The following is a 16,109-nucleotide window of genomic DNA, read 5'->3' as shown; positions in this document are numbered from 1 at the left end:
TGGAAATATAAAGAACTAACTCCTCTACTTAAGCCAACACTAGATAGATATCATAAACTGACTCAACTAGCTTTTGGGAAAACAAAACTGAACTCAGCCTCTCTTATGCGTGGAGTTACATGCAGCCTATGATTGACATGTCATGAGACTAGTTTAAGTTGTCACATGACAACTTAAAGTGGACCTAATGAACCAAAATCGTACCAGGTGAACCAAGATTCAATTGAACCATAAAACAACTTAAAGGAACTAAGAAAAGGGGCTATTTAGGCCACGGTTTCTTTGCTTTCTTCCTTTGGGACTTCTTGCGGATGTGGGCCAATAGGTATGCATCAGTGGTTCTTCGAAGCTCTTTGTTCAAGTTTTTGACCAAGATCTGATTTTTATTCAAGGTTCTATCAACCAAGCTGCTGCTGAGGAAATTCAGTGTCAACAGTAAGTTCGAACAAAAACAAACACCTTGATGTGGCTTAATACCATGTTCGTAGTGGATCTTGGTTATTGACTTCTAGTTGGTCTAGTACCAATCTAGAGCTACATAAAGTGGCATCAAAGCCATGAATGAACATGGTGAAATTATAGCAACTGATCCCGAGCAATGATGGAGATGGTTAAAAAGTTCTCTGCTGAACAGAGGGCTATAGATGAAGATATAATGGATGAATAGAGAATGATCAATTGTTGATTGCTTGTTACTCCAATAAGGGACGGTGACTTTTTTTTTTTTTGGTTGATTAAATAATTTAAATTACGAAAAAAGGAATACAAAGCAACCTTTAAGAGGAAGACCCAAGAGAAGAGCTAAGGTCCCAAGAGACAACAATAAGCATGTTCCTTGGGGTATCAGCAATCAAGGGGAGGGGAGAAAGTACAAGCCTAGAAGAAACATTGAAGAAGACGGCATTCCAAATCATATCTATGGAGCGGGATTTGGAAGTCCATCTTCGAAGGTTGCGCTCCCACCAAAATGATGGACAGTGGCACAAAACACAAGCTTACCAACCTAATCAAAAATGGTAGAACCTAAAAATTTTCTCAAAATCTAGGACCAATCACTAGCAAAACCGAAGGAGCGCCTCGAGCGGGACCAAATGGAAGATAGGGCTTTTTCCCAAATAGATCTGAAAAAAGGGCAAGAAAAGAAGAGATGGTCAAGGTCCTCCGAACCATTCCAACAAATGATACAACTTGGGTTAACAAGGATATGGCAGCCAATAAGGAAGGATTGGGTGGGGAGGGCATGGTTGAGGGCTCTCTAAAGGGTAAGGGAATGTGACATTTGAACCAAACCAGGGGAGGCCAAGGGGGTTTTGGGTTATGGGCATGGAGAAGGTTCCAGGCTGAATAAGTGGAGAAGGTTTTGGTAGGAGCTGGGAGCCAAATGGTTTGGTCACCAGGGACAGTGACTTACCACCACAAGATGACACATCTCAAGAATTGTCTCAAATTGACGTATCCCAAGGTCTGGGATAGATCTTCCAGGACCCTCTTTAATGAGAATCAGCAATAATTGAGCTCTAAGCACGGTTAGGGTTATTTATGGGATGGTTTGGAGAAGAATCTTGAGTAATAGTTGGTTTAACAAATCTGAATGGATAGAGTTTGGGAATGTTTGTCAGCTTAAAAGTATGGGATGGTTTTGGTGAGGAAAAAGGATAATATACTACGTATCTTGGTTTAAGGAAGGTAACGGTAAGTGATCAGATAAACTACGGTTTATAGGAAAAGGGATGGGATGCACTACGATTGATAGGAAAAGGGAGGGAGTATCTTGGGGTTAACAAAATTGGTGTTAGTAGGGTTTAGGGCATTTAAAAAACAGAAGGATGGGATAGATTTGGATAATTTAGAGTTTGAGATGCCCAAAATTATCTTGGAAAGGAAAAGGACCTGTCATAGGGAAAAGAAGGGGGAGTAGAAGCTTACAGTCAGGTATGAGGTGGGTTCTCAAACTTCAAGTATATTGATATTTCTTCCTCTTCTTTCTTTCTTTTCTTTTCTTTTCTTCTTTTTTCTTTTCTTTTCTTTTCTTTCTTTTTTTCTTCCTCTTTTCTTTTCTGTTTTCTTTCTTTCTTTCTTTCATTCCTCTTCTTTTTTCTTTTATTATTATTATTATTATTTATTTTTTGGGGGGGTAATTCTGCCACAAGATTTCTGGCAAGGGAAAAAATGGAAAAAGTTCAAGAAAAGGGGAGGGGAGGATCTGCTACAAGAAAAGGGGTGGTTTTCTTGCCGCCACAAGAAAGAGAGGAAGGGGGGTTGGCTGCTGTCGTGAGAAGAGAAGGGAGGCAAGAATTGCAGAAAATTCTGCAACCTTCAAGAAGGCCTACAATGGGATTTTCTTGGGTTCCTATGCTGCTGCGGGTTCAAGAAAGGGAAACGAAAGTGGAACAGAAGAAGGAGAGGGGATGAGAAGGCGATGTGATTGTACTTATTTGATGGAAGAGAACTGGTTGCTGTGGATTACTAGAGTGCTGAATTAGGAGGAAGATTGCTGGACTTGCTGGAATTGCAGGACCGAACTGATGAAAATAAGAGATCTCTAGACAACTGCAAGGTCCCCCACCCTGCCACACCTTCTTGGCTGCAATTTTTCAATTAGTTTTATTATTCCAGACTTAAGCATTACCAAAAAAAAAAAAAAAAAAGGAAGAAGAAGAAAGAAGAATAGGCTTATTTATACCCTTCTAAAAGACTCCATCCTAAGTGGATTTCCTTATAGATTAGAATCCCTTATAAGTAATCTCAACCATCCAATTATTAAAGACTTAAATATCTAATTGAATCTCCTAAAAAATAGATTCCCCCTAAGACTCAAATACTAAAGTAACTTTTGTTGTAAATAAAGACTAATAAGAGTCCATCTTTAAAGAAGATTCTCAATGGCCTCAAGACTCATCTTCAACTCAAACTAGACTTCTAACTGACCAAGACCCTTTGGAAAATAAAAAATAAAATTCTAAAAAAACTAAAATAATCATATAATTAGGGTTGGAAAATGACCAAATTGCCCCTATATGGGTTCGACCAGCCCTGGGTGCACCCTCTTGGTTGGGCCGTGGGGCCCAAACCCGGGTTTCGGCAAGGGGGGACCCCTGTTCATATCACAAGTTAATTGCAACACCCATAGAGACAAAGAAGAGAAGGGACAGCCTAAACCTCCAGAGGCATCCGTATTTGTTGGATTCTATTTAGGAGTCTAATAAGAGTTTGTATAGGAGTTAAATTAGAGTTTGCATTCATGTTAACTTCTATTCCTTGTAATAGTCTACTTTCCACTTTATTATAAATAAAGGGCTTGAGATCATGGATCAATAAGCCATTCTACCAAAATAGTGTTTCTCAACATGGCATCAGAGCCTAAATTCGATTTGGGAAGCGACCTACCTTCTTCTTCTTCTGATTTTTTTTCAAACCCATCGCCAATCTTCAATTCTAGGCAGTTTTTCAGTACCATCTTGGTTGCCAACTGAAACAGAAAAAAAAAAAAAAAAAAAAAAAGAAAGAAGAAGACGATTCTGTTCCGTCTCGATTCAATGAATAAGAACAGAAAACAAAGGAAAGAAGAAGAGAAGAAGAGAAGAAGAAATCAGCAACTTCCGCTGCTTCTGCAACAACTTCGGCTTCAGCTCCTGCAATTTTTTCTGTCTAATTCTTCATCTGAAGCCTGCGATTCTGAAGCTTGATTAGTCATCTGAAACCTTCGATTGGGGTTCTGCTATTAAGGTTCTTCGACTGGGGCTGTTCTCCTTAAGCCTGTGAAAGACCATAACGGATCTGTTATGGTTTGAATTTGATTTTTGAATTCAAGTTTTTGAATTCAATTTTTGAATTTAAGTTTTGAATTCAAGTTTTTGAATTCAATTTTTGAATTTAAGTTTTGAATTCAAGTTTTGAGTTATTTTGGTAAATTTACTTTACAGGGACTTATATGTAAATTTGTATAAGTTCTGAGATTTATTTGCAAATTCCGTTTTTTCAAGGACATATTTGTCATTACAAAAAAAAGAGGTAGATCTGTTTGGGTTGTTTGGCTATTGCATTCTGCGACATTTTTGTTACTTCGAAAGGGTGAAGACTGAAGAACTGCAGATAATTTTGTCAACATGACAACTATTGATGATACTACTGCTCCCACTGGATCCGAATATTTTTCCACTTTTCATTCTCTTTCGGTAAGATTTGACGGCACAAATTACTTGATCTGGTCTCAATCTGCTTACCTGACTATTGCTGGAAGAGGACTAGTTGGATACATTACGGGCACTACTATCAAACCCACTACCGCAGGTGTTTTACAGTATTATGTCATTCCTTTTGAATTCCATACATCCAAATATTGCCCGGGGTTACCTATTACTTGATACTCGCAGCCCAAATCGGAAGGCTACTATGGAACATATGGGCACAGTTGGGGAATGATGCACAAGTTTATGAGCTACGAAAGAAGCTTCATGAGACTACCCAAAAGGAACCAACTCGTGGCCCACTATTATGCTGAGTTGCGATCTCTTTGGCAAGAGTTGGATCATTATAGGGATTATCACCCCACTAATCCAGATGATGTGGTGACATATAAGAAGTACATTGATAAGATTCGAGTATATGACTTCTTGGCAGGTTTGAACGTGGAGTACGATCAGATCAGAGTGCAAGTCTTAAGTCATTCTCCCTTTCCTACACTAGAACAGTCTTATGCTCTTGTTCAGTGTGAGGAAAGTCGTCGATTAGTCATGCTTCATACTCCTATTATGGAGAAATCAGCTTTACAGTCTGTTCGCACTAAATCTGATCCGGCTAAGGAGATTATTAAGTGTGAGCACTGTCACAAACCATATCATACCAAGGAAAATTGTTGGAAATCGCATGGGAAGCCCGCTGATTTTGAGCAAAAACGAGCACAAAGACAGGGAAAACAAAAGGCTAATCTTTCCGAGAGACAGCTTACCACCACACCCTCTGCAGACGTTGGTTTTTCGCATGGAGGAGTTTGCTACTCATGGACGTATTATGCGATCTTCTATCGCCGGTACAGCCTCAACCACTGCTTCCTCTACTACCCCTACCAACTCCTACCTAGCTACTTCAAGATCTGGGGAAGGAGATTGGTCGTGGTAAATGGACTTTATTTGCTCGAGCCAATTGGAGGATCTACTTATGCTTTGACTACATCTTCTAATCCGGTCCATTTGGTAATATCAGACCTTCATTAGTGGCACCGTAGGCTCGGTCAGCCCCCTTTCAAATCATTTTCTCTAGATTTGTTTTCCTGATACTTTTATCTTACCATTACAATTTCTTCCTTTCCAAGTTTCCCCATTGGAATTTCCTTTGTTATTATCTTCCCACGTGTAACGCTACACGTGAGGGGGAGATTGAAGATGTCTACAATTCAAAGCCTTTCATGTAGACTTCCTTATGCAGAATTTGATCTTTGTTACCTTTGAAAGTTTGTCCCTTACCTTCGCATTCTTCTACTCCTTTGAAAGTTTGTCCCTTACCTTCACAATCTTCCACTTTGGAGATCTAACATTGCTATAGAGCTATCTTTTTGACTGTGTAGAACTTGATCTCTATTAACCCTGGAGATTCGCCCCTTAACTTGACATCTTCCCTTCGGAGATCTAACCTTGCAAAAGACTTGTCGTTTGACTTTTGCAGAACTTGATCTCTATTATCTTTGGAGATTGTCACTTATCTTGACAAATTTTCCCCTACCTTTGGATATTGTCCCTGGGCAAACTTTCCCATTAAAGATCTAACATTGCTACAAATGAAAACTTTCACTTTGGCTGTTTTACCCTAGCTATTGTTACCCCAAAAATATATTTTCCCTCAGATTTGTGCAGAAATTTAGTCTTCTCAACATTTGAAGATTCTACTTTTTTACTTGGGCGTTCTTCCTTGGAGACATAAAGTTGCAGTAAAGATGAGGACAAATCAAATGGAAGTCTATAAGGCAGACGTAATCTATAAGTTTGAAAATCAAATTGCAGATGTTTACCTGGACAGATGTTTTATACTTTTTTGGTCAAGTTGGACATGTGTGATATCCATGCCTCAACTTGAGGGGGAGTGTTGGATTCTATTTAGGAGTCTAATAAGAGTTTGTATAGGAGTTAAATTAGAGTTTGCATTCATGTAAACTTCTATTCCTTGTAATAGTCTACTTTCCACTTTATTATAAATAAAGGGCTTGAGATCATGGATCAATAAGCCATTCTACCAAAATAGTGTTTCTCAACAGTATTGAAGATGGCAAACAATTCCTAGGTATTTTATGACTGATTAACAGCTTTAGATGACTATTTTCACAGGTAAGATTTACTTCTGTAGGAAGATGAGATTAGTTCACACTAATCTAGGAAGCGAAGCCCGTGATGTTGAACTACAGAGAAAGATCTACAATATGCAGGTAAATCACCTATTAATTGGGAAGAGATGAAGGAAGACCTGAGCAAGAAATATTCACCACAGGCATTTAGAACTTGATGACAAGATTAAATAAATCTCTTTCAATAAGACTAACACAAAAGCTGTTCAAAGCTGAAGAATATTTGAAGCCCCATCAATGAAATTCAATTTGCAAGTTGAAGATTATTGAAAATCTGACATCAACAATGTTAAATCAAAAGCTAATGCAACTTTTTGTTGCCAAGGGAATTCATAGAGCACCAGTTGAGATAAACCTAAAGTGATTATAATAAATCGTCAAGACAAAGATGAGACCGTGCTTTAGACTTCAAAGATCTTTCCGTCAACAAACAGAAAAAATTACTAAAGTGGTCTAGAGCCCAAATCATTGACATTCAAAATGCTGTTCTTGAAGAGGTAAAACATGGGCGTCAAGTCTTCAATGAGAGAGTTACCAATGTTAACAAGTCTATGAATATGACATTCACAGACGACATTGATTCAGAGGTGGAGCACAGAAGAGTTTGTATTGCCGCTATGGTTGAAGAGAAAGCTCTACTCTTGGAAGACTTTATTTTTAATGTTCCTGCATCACCAAAGTTCTGTATAAGAATGGTCAAAGTTGTCACTTAGACGTTGTTTCCCCCTCATCACTACACAATTTGAGGACAAATTTTCAAGTTGGGAAGAGTTGATGCAGATTCATCACCAAATTGGGCCTAGTTGCTTTTGCAACTTCCGAGTTCAAGAGGCATCCAGGGCTTTGGTTCACTGTTTCAACACTCCAGCTTCCTATGACAGAAAAGGGCACCAAATGTCATCCACCCAGATCATTGCCTTCAGAATGGCGGATTCTCCATAAACGAAACCTGCAATTTTACAAGGATGTCTTTCCAGATGGAGGCAAAAACGGCAGGCAAACAAGGACCGATTGGGAGACAGGAATCTGACAAAGACGGAGAAAGGATTGCACTGAAGCACCAAAGAGTAAGTTTGTAAATATATAGCCAAAATCCGCCACCAAATTCACATTCGCATTCGCATTCATTTAAGGGTCTACGAATCCGAAATTTTTTTTACCATAAAATATCCATATCTGTCCAATAGGTAATCGGACTTGGATTCGGATAGTAGCTTACCGTATCGGATAATATACAATCAAATTTTATCCAATTAGAATGACATGGTTTTTTTCAAAAAGATATATGCATATAATATGACTCACAAAAACCGGTAAATATCTATTGTAACCAATTAATTCACCCTAACCCTAAATCCCTCAATCGAAGTCCCAAAACACATTTTAGTCGTTCTTCAAGCTTGTGAAACCCAAGGTCCCAAACACTCAAACCCTAGCTATTTTCCCCTTCAACTAGCAGCAACCAGCAGTTAGCTTTGTTTTCTACTTCATCTTTTTTCCCTCTTTCTTCTTGGACTCAACCTTTGACAACCATGGCTAAAGATCTCTATTGGTTTGTCTAGGTTATTTTCTTGCAAAGGTTCGGCATTCATAGTTCCACACAGCTTCCTTTTGATTTTACCAATCTCCAACTCTAACGATAACCCTCTCTCTTCCCTGCTCACAATATCTCCCTACCTTGCAAGTTCATGGCAAGAAACAAGCCTCTTATGTATAAAATTGAGAAGAACAAGCCTTTGTATCATGTGAATCCTTTTCTTTCTCAACATTTCTTCAGCTCCTACTGAAAAAACATCTCGGTTGGAAAAGCTTCTTGAAGAATGATAGCATCCACTTGCGCAAATTGGACTAATAGAAGGTCTAGTGGATTAGTTTTCTCTTATTTATTCTTCTTCTTCTTCCATTTTCATTTCCTTTTCTGCGAATTCGATTTCTTGAGTTTTGAAATTTTGGGGTTTTCTCTTTTTTCAATGTTCTCCTTTCTAATCTCAGTCTCCATAGTTCTCTATTGCCAATTTCTGGGGTTCTCCCATATCAACTTCTACTCCACATCATCAGAGCCCAGTTTGGGTGATAAAAAATCAGCGAAAATTGACTACTAGTAATCGGATTTTTTACCGAACCAGATAATTATTGGATATCCGTTATATTTTCGGATTCGAATTCAGAAACCTTTTGAAAATATCCATCGGATATCAGATTGGAGTCAGATGGTAAATTTGCTTATCGGATTAAGATAAGGATAGTGGTGTATCCGAGTCAAATCTGATCCATTTACAGGTCTAACAAAGAGTGAAGCAGTAGCTGGAATATGATGCTTAAACAAGATAACATTCCTCCAAGAGGTCCAGGTGCCTCTTGTTCTTATAAGGTTTCAGGCAGCTTCAGAGCTAAAAAGGCATGAGATAGAGGAAGTCTAAGAGACAGAATTGCTACTCCCTGAGGGTCTTCTCAAAATAGAATGCAGCGCACTCACCACCTTATCAAGCACTGGATGAAGAGAGACAGAACTTCTCTAACCTAGCATTATGAAGTCATCCAATCTGGTTCAACCCATACACAACTGACCCAAACAATTTGTCCAATGTTTTCCACATTCCTACTTGGTCAGGAGTGAAAAGACTGCCCAATTTGGCATGAAAGTTTGATTAGAGATGAGATCTAAATGTAAGAAAATAATACTCACAGAAAATAATTCTGGCTTGGCTTAGAAGCTATTGTTAAATGAATGATGCTTCTTAGTTCTTACATGCAACTTTGCATCAAATTATACACATTACTTGACCTGATCCAAGCAAATCATGTTAGGCTTGGGTGGAGCAATTTGAGTTGCTGAATGTAACAATCATCCCTACAGGTTAAGGTGATGCCATCCAATCCCAAGTTACCAACCAAAACCAGCTGGTTGCATTGTAATATAATCCACTCCACTTTTGATAAGTCAATTAGAAGCTAGAGATGAAACTGACAAGCCACTTTCTTCATAAAACACTTGCACTAACTTTTCTAAAGTTTTGAAGAAATAAACTGAAAATTATACTTACTTTTGGGTTTCCACCAAGGATTATGTCAGTGCCTCTTCCAGCCATATTAGTGGAAATGGTAATTGCATGTTTTCGGCCAGCTTGAGCAACAATCTCAGCTTCCCTAGCAGCATACTACAGTAGAAATAATTACAAGGAAAATATCAAACCGCTAAGGGATCCCAAAAAAAAAATTTTAAGTGAAAGCAGCAGAAAGATACACTAAGCACCAAGAAAACAAACTGCAAGTCTCTTTTTTGTTTTCTTTATAATCTGGAAAGGCAAAATGAATAAATCCAAACCTTGGGTCTTGCATTTAGAACATTGTGGGGAATACTGCGTTCCTTTAGCAGATCAGATAAATATTCAGAATTCTCAACACTGCATGTAGAAGGAAAGAGTCGTTAAACTGATCTTTATACAACACTAATTAGAATAAGCAACCAAATGTAATATGAATAAAACAACTGAAATCTGATATCATAGTTTAAATGTATTCATGTTCCATATCAAACAAAATGCAATCAACAAAATTAAATGAAATCAATAAATAACAAAGACAACTAATCCATCAATATACTCTTTCTTTGGTATGATACTTACTGCATTGCATAATTACTCTATCATGTAATCCTTTATGGTGGGGTCAATCATTTGGGGGGGAGAGCAACAATCCAATATAAGGCATTAATATTATATAATAACAGATTCAAATAGCCCCACAGAAAACCCTTCAGCCAGTTACACAAAATTACATTAGACTAATAATTGAAGAAAATTCACCTTGTGGTCCCAACTAACACAGGTCGACCCTGTCTATACATGTACTCAACCTCTCTCCAGACATTTTCCCATTTCCCACGTGCAGTCTAAGAAATAACGTTTCACAGCATGAGAAGTCGATTAAAGGAGTTGGACAAAAATGTTCAACAATAATGAACACCAATACTCATCATAAAAGTTATATTAATACCGCAAAAGCTTGAACGGGTAAATCTTTTCGGATATTAGGTAAATTTGTGGGCACTTCAATGACTGGCATCTGAAACATCTTCAAAAACTCCTTCTCCTGCAACAATAAGGACAAATAACAGAAGGGAAATAAACAGATCTGAACACATCACAGCAAATAGTTTAGAAAGTTAGATTGAGAGTATACACCATCAAAAGGAACATAAATGTCCTACTTCAGTCTTTGCAGTTCCAGTCATTCCTGAAAGCTTTGGATAGAGCTTAAACAACGATTGATATGTTATTTGTGCCACAACCACTGAATCAGCCTAAGAGATGCACAATAATCCCCATCTATCAATCAGCTTAGTAAAAGCATGTCTCAAATATGCATGTACAACAAAGCTCAACAGCTCACCATCGACAAACAGATATACCTGGATCTTCAGACCTTCTTTAGCCTCTACAGCCTGGTGAATACCTTCAGACCATCTTCGTTTCTCTTCTACTCTCCCCGTCAACTGAGGAAATTCAGAAACAAAAGATAATTCCAATACTGTCATTATTGTGAGGTTAATTTAAGTTAAATTAGGTATGAAAATTTTGCATCAAATTAATCAGGGAATAAAGATATCCAAGAATAGGGATGACAAATAATAACTGAAATTTCCCTAGTTGAAATGAAACAGTAGATCCAGAACTGATCAGATCAATCGCATCATTACAAAATTGTGACTTGATAAAATAGTAGAACATGATATTTAGGATTTATATCATACCTCACTAGAAACAATGCAATTTATTTTTGAGAGAGAATTATTGTCAGTTGTCTAAAACTTATATGGTGTCCCTAACTTGGACATAACTTACCTACTTCAAAAATCTTAACTAAGACCTCGGAGCGATGAAAGAGAAATCATTGCTTAGTACTCTCTTTTCCAGTTGCCCCAATGGTGCTTCGCATATCTTCACAAGTTCAATGTAATTATCTCTAAGCTAGGAAGATTTAATTAAATAATTTCTTAATAGGGGATTATGCAAATTTAAAATATAAACAAATGAGAACCATATGAAAATGGGTATAAGTTTTCATTTCATTGGCATATTTGACCCAAAAAAGGAAATTATTTCCGTTGAACTGAAAACCAAATTATGCAAAATTTTAAACCTATGTGAATCACGAGTACCAAAGACAAATAAAAAACAAAAGAGACAGCAAATCTAAAAATCAACATTGGTAAATAATCATTCACTAAGACTTGTTTTGGGAAATGAAATCATACGCTAAAACAAAAAACAGGACAATGATTTCTTTATATTAAATATTAGAGAAATTAAATTACTTTTTTATATTAGATATTAGAATTACCTCATTAATAATGAGGGCCTTTCCATTTCGAACAATGTATTGCACATCCCGTCGATAGAATTCCTTGGCCTTCAAGGCATTCAGAACAAATCTGCAACATTTCAATACTAACTAATGAAAGAATGTGCTACTAAAACAATCACTGATCTAGAATCAAGAATTAACATTTCAAGTTTCTTAACACAACACAATTGGTAATTGGTAATTTATATAGCATATAGACAATACAGGGCAGTCAAGTCCAGCAAACCATGAGTAATTAAATTAGCAAATAGGGCAAAAGCATGGTAAAAAGTATCAACCCACATCATATTGTACTGGCCATTATGTACTTGGGGAAAAAAAGGGAGGCTTCAATAAGTATTTACATTGTATTTGTAGATATGGCTTGATATGATACTTTTGATATGTCAAAATTAGGGGATGGAAAGAAAAGAAAAGAAAAACAAAAAATTGTATCAGCTGATGGTCAATACAAACTTTAAAACCACAAGGTGCCATTCACCTTGGGGCTGATGACATGCTGCATCAGGAAACTAATTTTTTTCACAAGGGAAAACTCTGAGCTTTCATTCCGATGTCACACCATCAGCTAGACATGTCATATAATCCAGGGATTTTGTAGGCATATCACATTATGCAAAGGTATATCACGATAAATCTCCTATAATCCATACATTGCTAGGTTGTGGCTAGCTGCCATATCAGTCCACATATGATCTAATTTCCTACATTATGCATGCAGCAAGTGAGCATACAGAAAATAAGAAGGCTTCCCCTATAGACCCAATGTATCTATAATAACTAAAGTCGTTAATACATGCTACCCAGTTGCTATAATAACCTTAACTGAAAACATCATCATGACAAAACTGGAATTTTCAGAGATTCAATCAATGGTAAACCCTACAATAATACAAGGTCCTATTCTCTGAGGGGCTGATGACATGCCGCATCAGATAACTAATTTTTCCAAAGGGGCAAAATTTGAGCTTTTTTTCTTATGTAACACACCACTAAGCATATGTATACTATCACAAATCCCCTTAAATCCTTACACTGCTATATTGTCGCCAACTACTGAACTCTATCCTTATATGGTCAAATTTTTGACATGATGCATGTAGTAAGTGAGCACACACAAATGAATAACACCCCCCCCCCCCAAAACAAAAAAAAAAGAGGAAGAAGAAGAAAGTACAACCAACATATCTATAATAACAATGGTCGTTGGTACATGCAACCCAGTTGCCATAACCTCAACTGAACACATATAACCAAATTGGATTTTTCAGAAATTCAATGAGTGGTAAACCCTATACTAATGCAGGGTGTCATTCTTTAAGGGGCTGATGACATGATGTACGACATATCTTCCAGATCTCTAATATGATACTATATTACTATGTATCTAGGAAAATCAACCACTGATACTATATGTGATATTGCTCCTTTAAACCTTGGGTAGGAATTCATTGGCATAATAGTAAGCATTCATCCATGGTAAATTATAGAGAACCACTAAAAAATATAGAAACAAAATATATACCTAGCCCAAGGATCCATTTCATCCCACAGGTCATTAGTTTCAAGTGCCATCTCAGAGAGCGCAATTCCTTCCTCGGTCAACTCCACAGAATTATCCTTGAGTTCCACGTTATAATCCTGGTAAAGAAAAAATAAATTATCTCTTAGTATGAAATTAGAGTAGAGCAAACTTTTTCCAAAGACCAGACAAACAAGCTCAGATCCCAATTAAATGATATATCATCAATGCATGACCTTTTCTATTAAAAAATCTCAAAACTTATTTATAAACAAAGACAAACAGCACTTACAATATCGCGTACAAGTAAGTCAGTAGCCACTTTAGCTGCAACTGGATATCGTGCAGCATCTTTACTAGCCTATTTGAAAAGCGCAAACAGACGTGAGACATCAAACAAGTTACTCCTATTGTTGCAGAACTACACTTTTAACATCATTTAAATTGAAAATGTAAAGCTGTTAAGAGCACCACCTAAAATATCACAATCAATTACCTCACCACTTATTAGCAAGGGATTCCTTCCTTCATCAATAAGCACAGAATCAACTTCATCAACTATCGCAAAATGAAATGGCTTTGGCCTGTTTGGACAATGTACACTGCTGCTTGAATCCCAAGAAAAAAGAATAATGAAGTTCATACAAATTACAAAATATACCATCTCATAACAAGTTGTGCACTGTCAGTGGCAAGATTGTCGCGGAGATAGTCAAAGCCAAGTTCCTGTAATGAATTCAAAAGTAGCACAGGATCAAAGACCAGAAAGAAACTGCAACATTGACACCCAAACTGCAGTATCCGGAAAACCAGTCACAGAAACCCACATCCAGGTAGTAAACAAACAAAAACCACCTCCAAAACTAGCTTAAGTATTACTTCAGTAATAACTAACAGAGGTTAATCAGATTATGTGGAACACTAAATGCCTTACAGAATTATTGGTGTATGTTATGTCACAGTTATAGTTTGATTTCCTTTCTTTGGCTGTCATTCCTCCCTGAGAAGTAGCCAACAAGGGGAAAAAGGGGATTAAAGTTAAGGGTGCACAGATAATTCAGGGGAGAAAAAAAACACATTACTAATCCTGAACATTGGGTCCAAACATGCAAAACGATAAAGTCTGGTTTCCACCTTGTAGGTGGACAAATATGAAAAACGATGTACAGATTCAATTGTTCACAGCAAGATATTACCTGGATAAGACCCACAGACAAACCTAGGGAACGGTGAACACGACCCATCCAGTCAGCATCACGCTGAGCCAAGTAATCATTGACAGTTACCACTGTCAAAAAAAAAATTTGTAGATATAGATAACATCAGCATTTGATTTACATCTACCTAGGAACAAAAAATCCAGTGATATGCTACTAAAACGTAATTCATGAAACACAGTGATTAACAGGAGGATAGCATGACAGACCTAATAGAACCCAATTTTCTACCAACAAATGCAAAGCATTTTAAAATCTTAAGAGGTTTTGGCCTCTGAGCTGTCTGATATCAAAATACTTCTGTTGCTTCCTCTTTTCATAGGGCCCATTTCATAACACTGCTGTTCTGAAACACGTCTCACCTAAAACTTTGTTTTCTGTTTCCGTGTTCAAGAAAACGTTTTCGAACCAAAATGGTGTTTGTTACTTTGGTAAACCTGATCAAAACTCTTTCTCAAAGGTAGGACCATAGGCTTGCAGGTGTTTGCTCTTCTCTCTTCTTTGTTTAAGCCTCTGGTAGAAACTTTTGAGAAAAGATGTTTTATTTGAGTCCTTTTTATCATTCAGAAAAAATTATGAAAATAGGTGAAACAAGGTTTTTGGTGTTTCAAAAGTCACCAAAAAACCTGTTTCTGGCACAAAAAAGAGACCACTCTGTTTCATTGGCATTAGAAAACAGATAAGTATACCCAAACGGAATATTCCATCGTTGTTCAACTAGCACAGGAAAACACAAGAAACAAGGAACATAAATGTCACCAAACAGGCTCTTATTTTGAATATGAAATAAAGGATCAATATTTTATCCCTGGTATTGGTGTCAAAAGACAAATCGGTGCTAGTTCAGGGTTAGGATCAGGACAACTGACCACTGAAGGATTTTTTTTTTCAATATATTTGGCTAAAGATAAGCAATGAATTGGATAACAGACAGGAAAAGGACAAAAAAAATTAGTACCCAGGCACATCCAAACGAGAAAAAAAAAAAAAATGGAACAAACATAGCCTGCAGGATAATTGGATATCAGAAACATCTTTTCCCTAATATATCAGCTGATGGCAATGAGCAGGCTAACCACAGGATAATGATTAAGCACACATCCCAAATGGAAACTATTAACACAATGAGCTTGGCTTCCAAGAACCACATCCTGATACTTCACAAACATCACCCGTGGGACCGTTGGATACCTGTACCTTTTTTGGCTACTATATCAGCTGGATTGTAATGATCAGGCTAACCACTGGGTAATAACTAAACACCAAACCCAGATGTAAACCAATAACATAATCAGCTTGACTTCCCAGAACTCACCCTGATAATTCTCTGTATACTCCACAATGAACAAAAATATTTGTACACAAAGTAATTGTATATTATCAATGTATGGACGATTCAAAAAATGCTACAGTGACTGAAGATATACTACATAACAAACAAATTAACAAATGCAAAAAATGACGTGAAAATATAGGATATATAAGCAAAATACAACAGAAGGTTGTGGTTGGGCACATTGAGGCTGCAGAGAAACAACAATGAAGGGTGGAATGTGTTGGCATCAACAAACCCTCAACCAGCACAACTGTATCTAATCCAGCACAATGCAACTTGGATGGGATATAATTGGTCATTACTATCAGAAGGAAAAAAACATAGCTTACAATA

The 16,109-nt window shown here is 37.1% G+C and overlaps 1 protein-coding gene across 4 annotated transcripts in view; it reads right to left on the bottom strand.

Moving 5' to 3' along the window:
- SECA2 (Preprotein translocase SecA family protein) overlaps positions 1-16,109 on the bottom strand; it is a 33,057-nt gene that overhangs the window by 12,354 nt on the left and 4,594 nt on the right. For 3 of the 4 annotated variants that reach the window (XM_089157986.1, XM_089157977.1, XM_089157995.1), the window contains exons 6-18: positions 14,420-14,511; positions 14,158-14,223; positions 13,885-13,949; positions 13,720-13,807; positions 13,516-13,584; positions 13,227-13,342; positions 11,678-11,768; positions 10,746-10,829; positions 10,545-10,637; positions 10,331-10,426; positions 10,141-10,226; positions 9,660-9,738; positions 9,379-9,492 (exon numbers count right to left, since the gene is read on the bottom strand). In XM_089157986.1, coding sequence (XP_089014112.1) covers positions 9,379-9,492; positions 9,660-9,738; positions 10,141-10,226; positions 10,331-10,426; positions 10,545-10,637; positions 10,746-10,829; positions 11,678-11,768; positions 13,227-13,342; positions 13,516-13,584; positions 13,720-13,807; positions 13,885-13,949; positions 14,158-14,223; positions 14,420-14,511 — 1,139 coding nt within the window. The remainder of the gene's footprint in view (positions 1-9,378; positions 9,493-9,659; positions 9,739-10,140; positions 10,227-10,330; positions 10,427-10,544; positions 10,638-10,745; positions 10,830-11,677; positions 11,769-13,226; positions 13,343-13,515; positions 13,585-13,719; positions 13,808-13,884; positions 13,950-14,157; positions 14,224-14,419; positions 14,512-16,109) is intronic. The other variant, XM_089158004.1, reaches the window with a different exon arrangement.

This window comes from Hakea prostrata, chromosome 1, assembly GCF_041222555.1.
Source record: "Hakea prostrata isolate BN-2017 chromosome 1, UWA_Hpros_2, whole genome shotgun sequence".
NCBI lineage: Eukaryota > Viridiplantae > Streptophyta > Magnoliopsida > Proteales > Proteaceae > Hakea > Hakea prostrata.
This window is presented reverse-complemented; position numbering and strand designations above follow the sequence as displayed.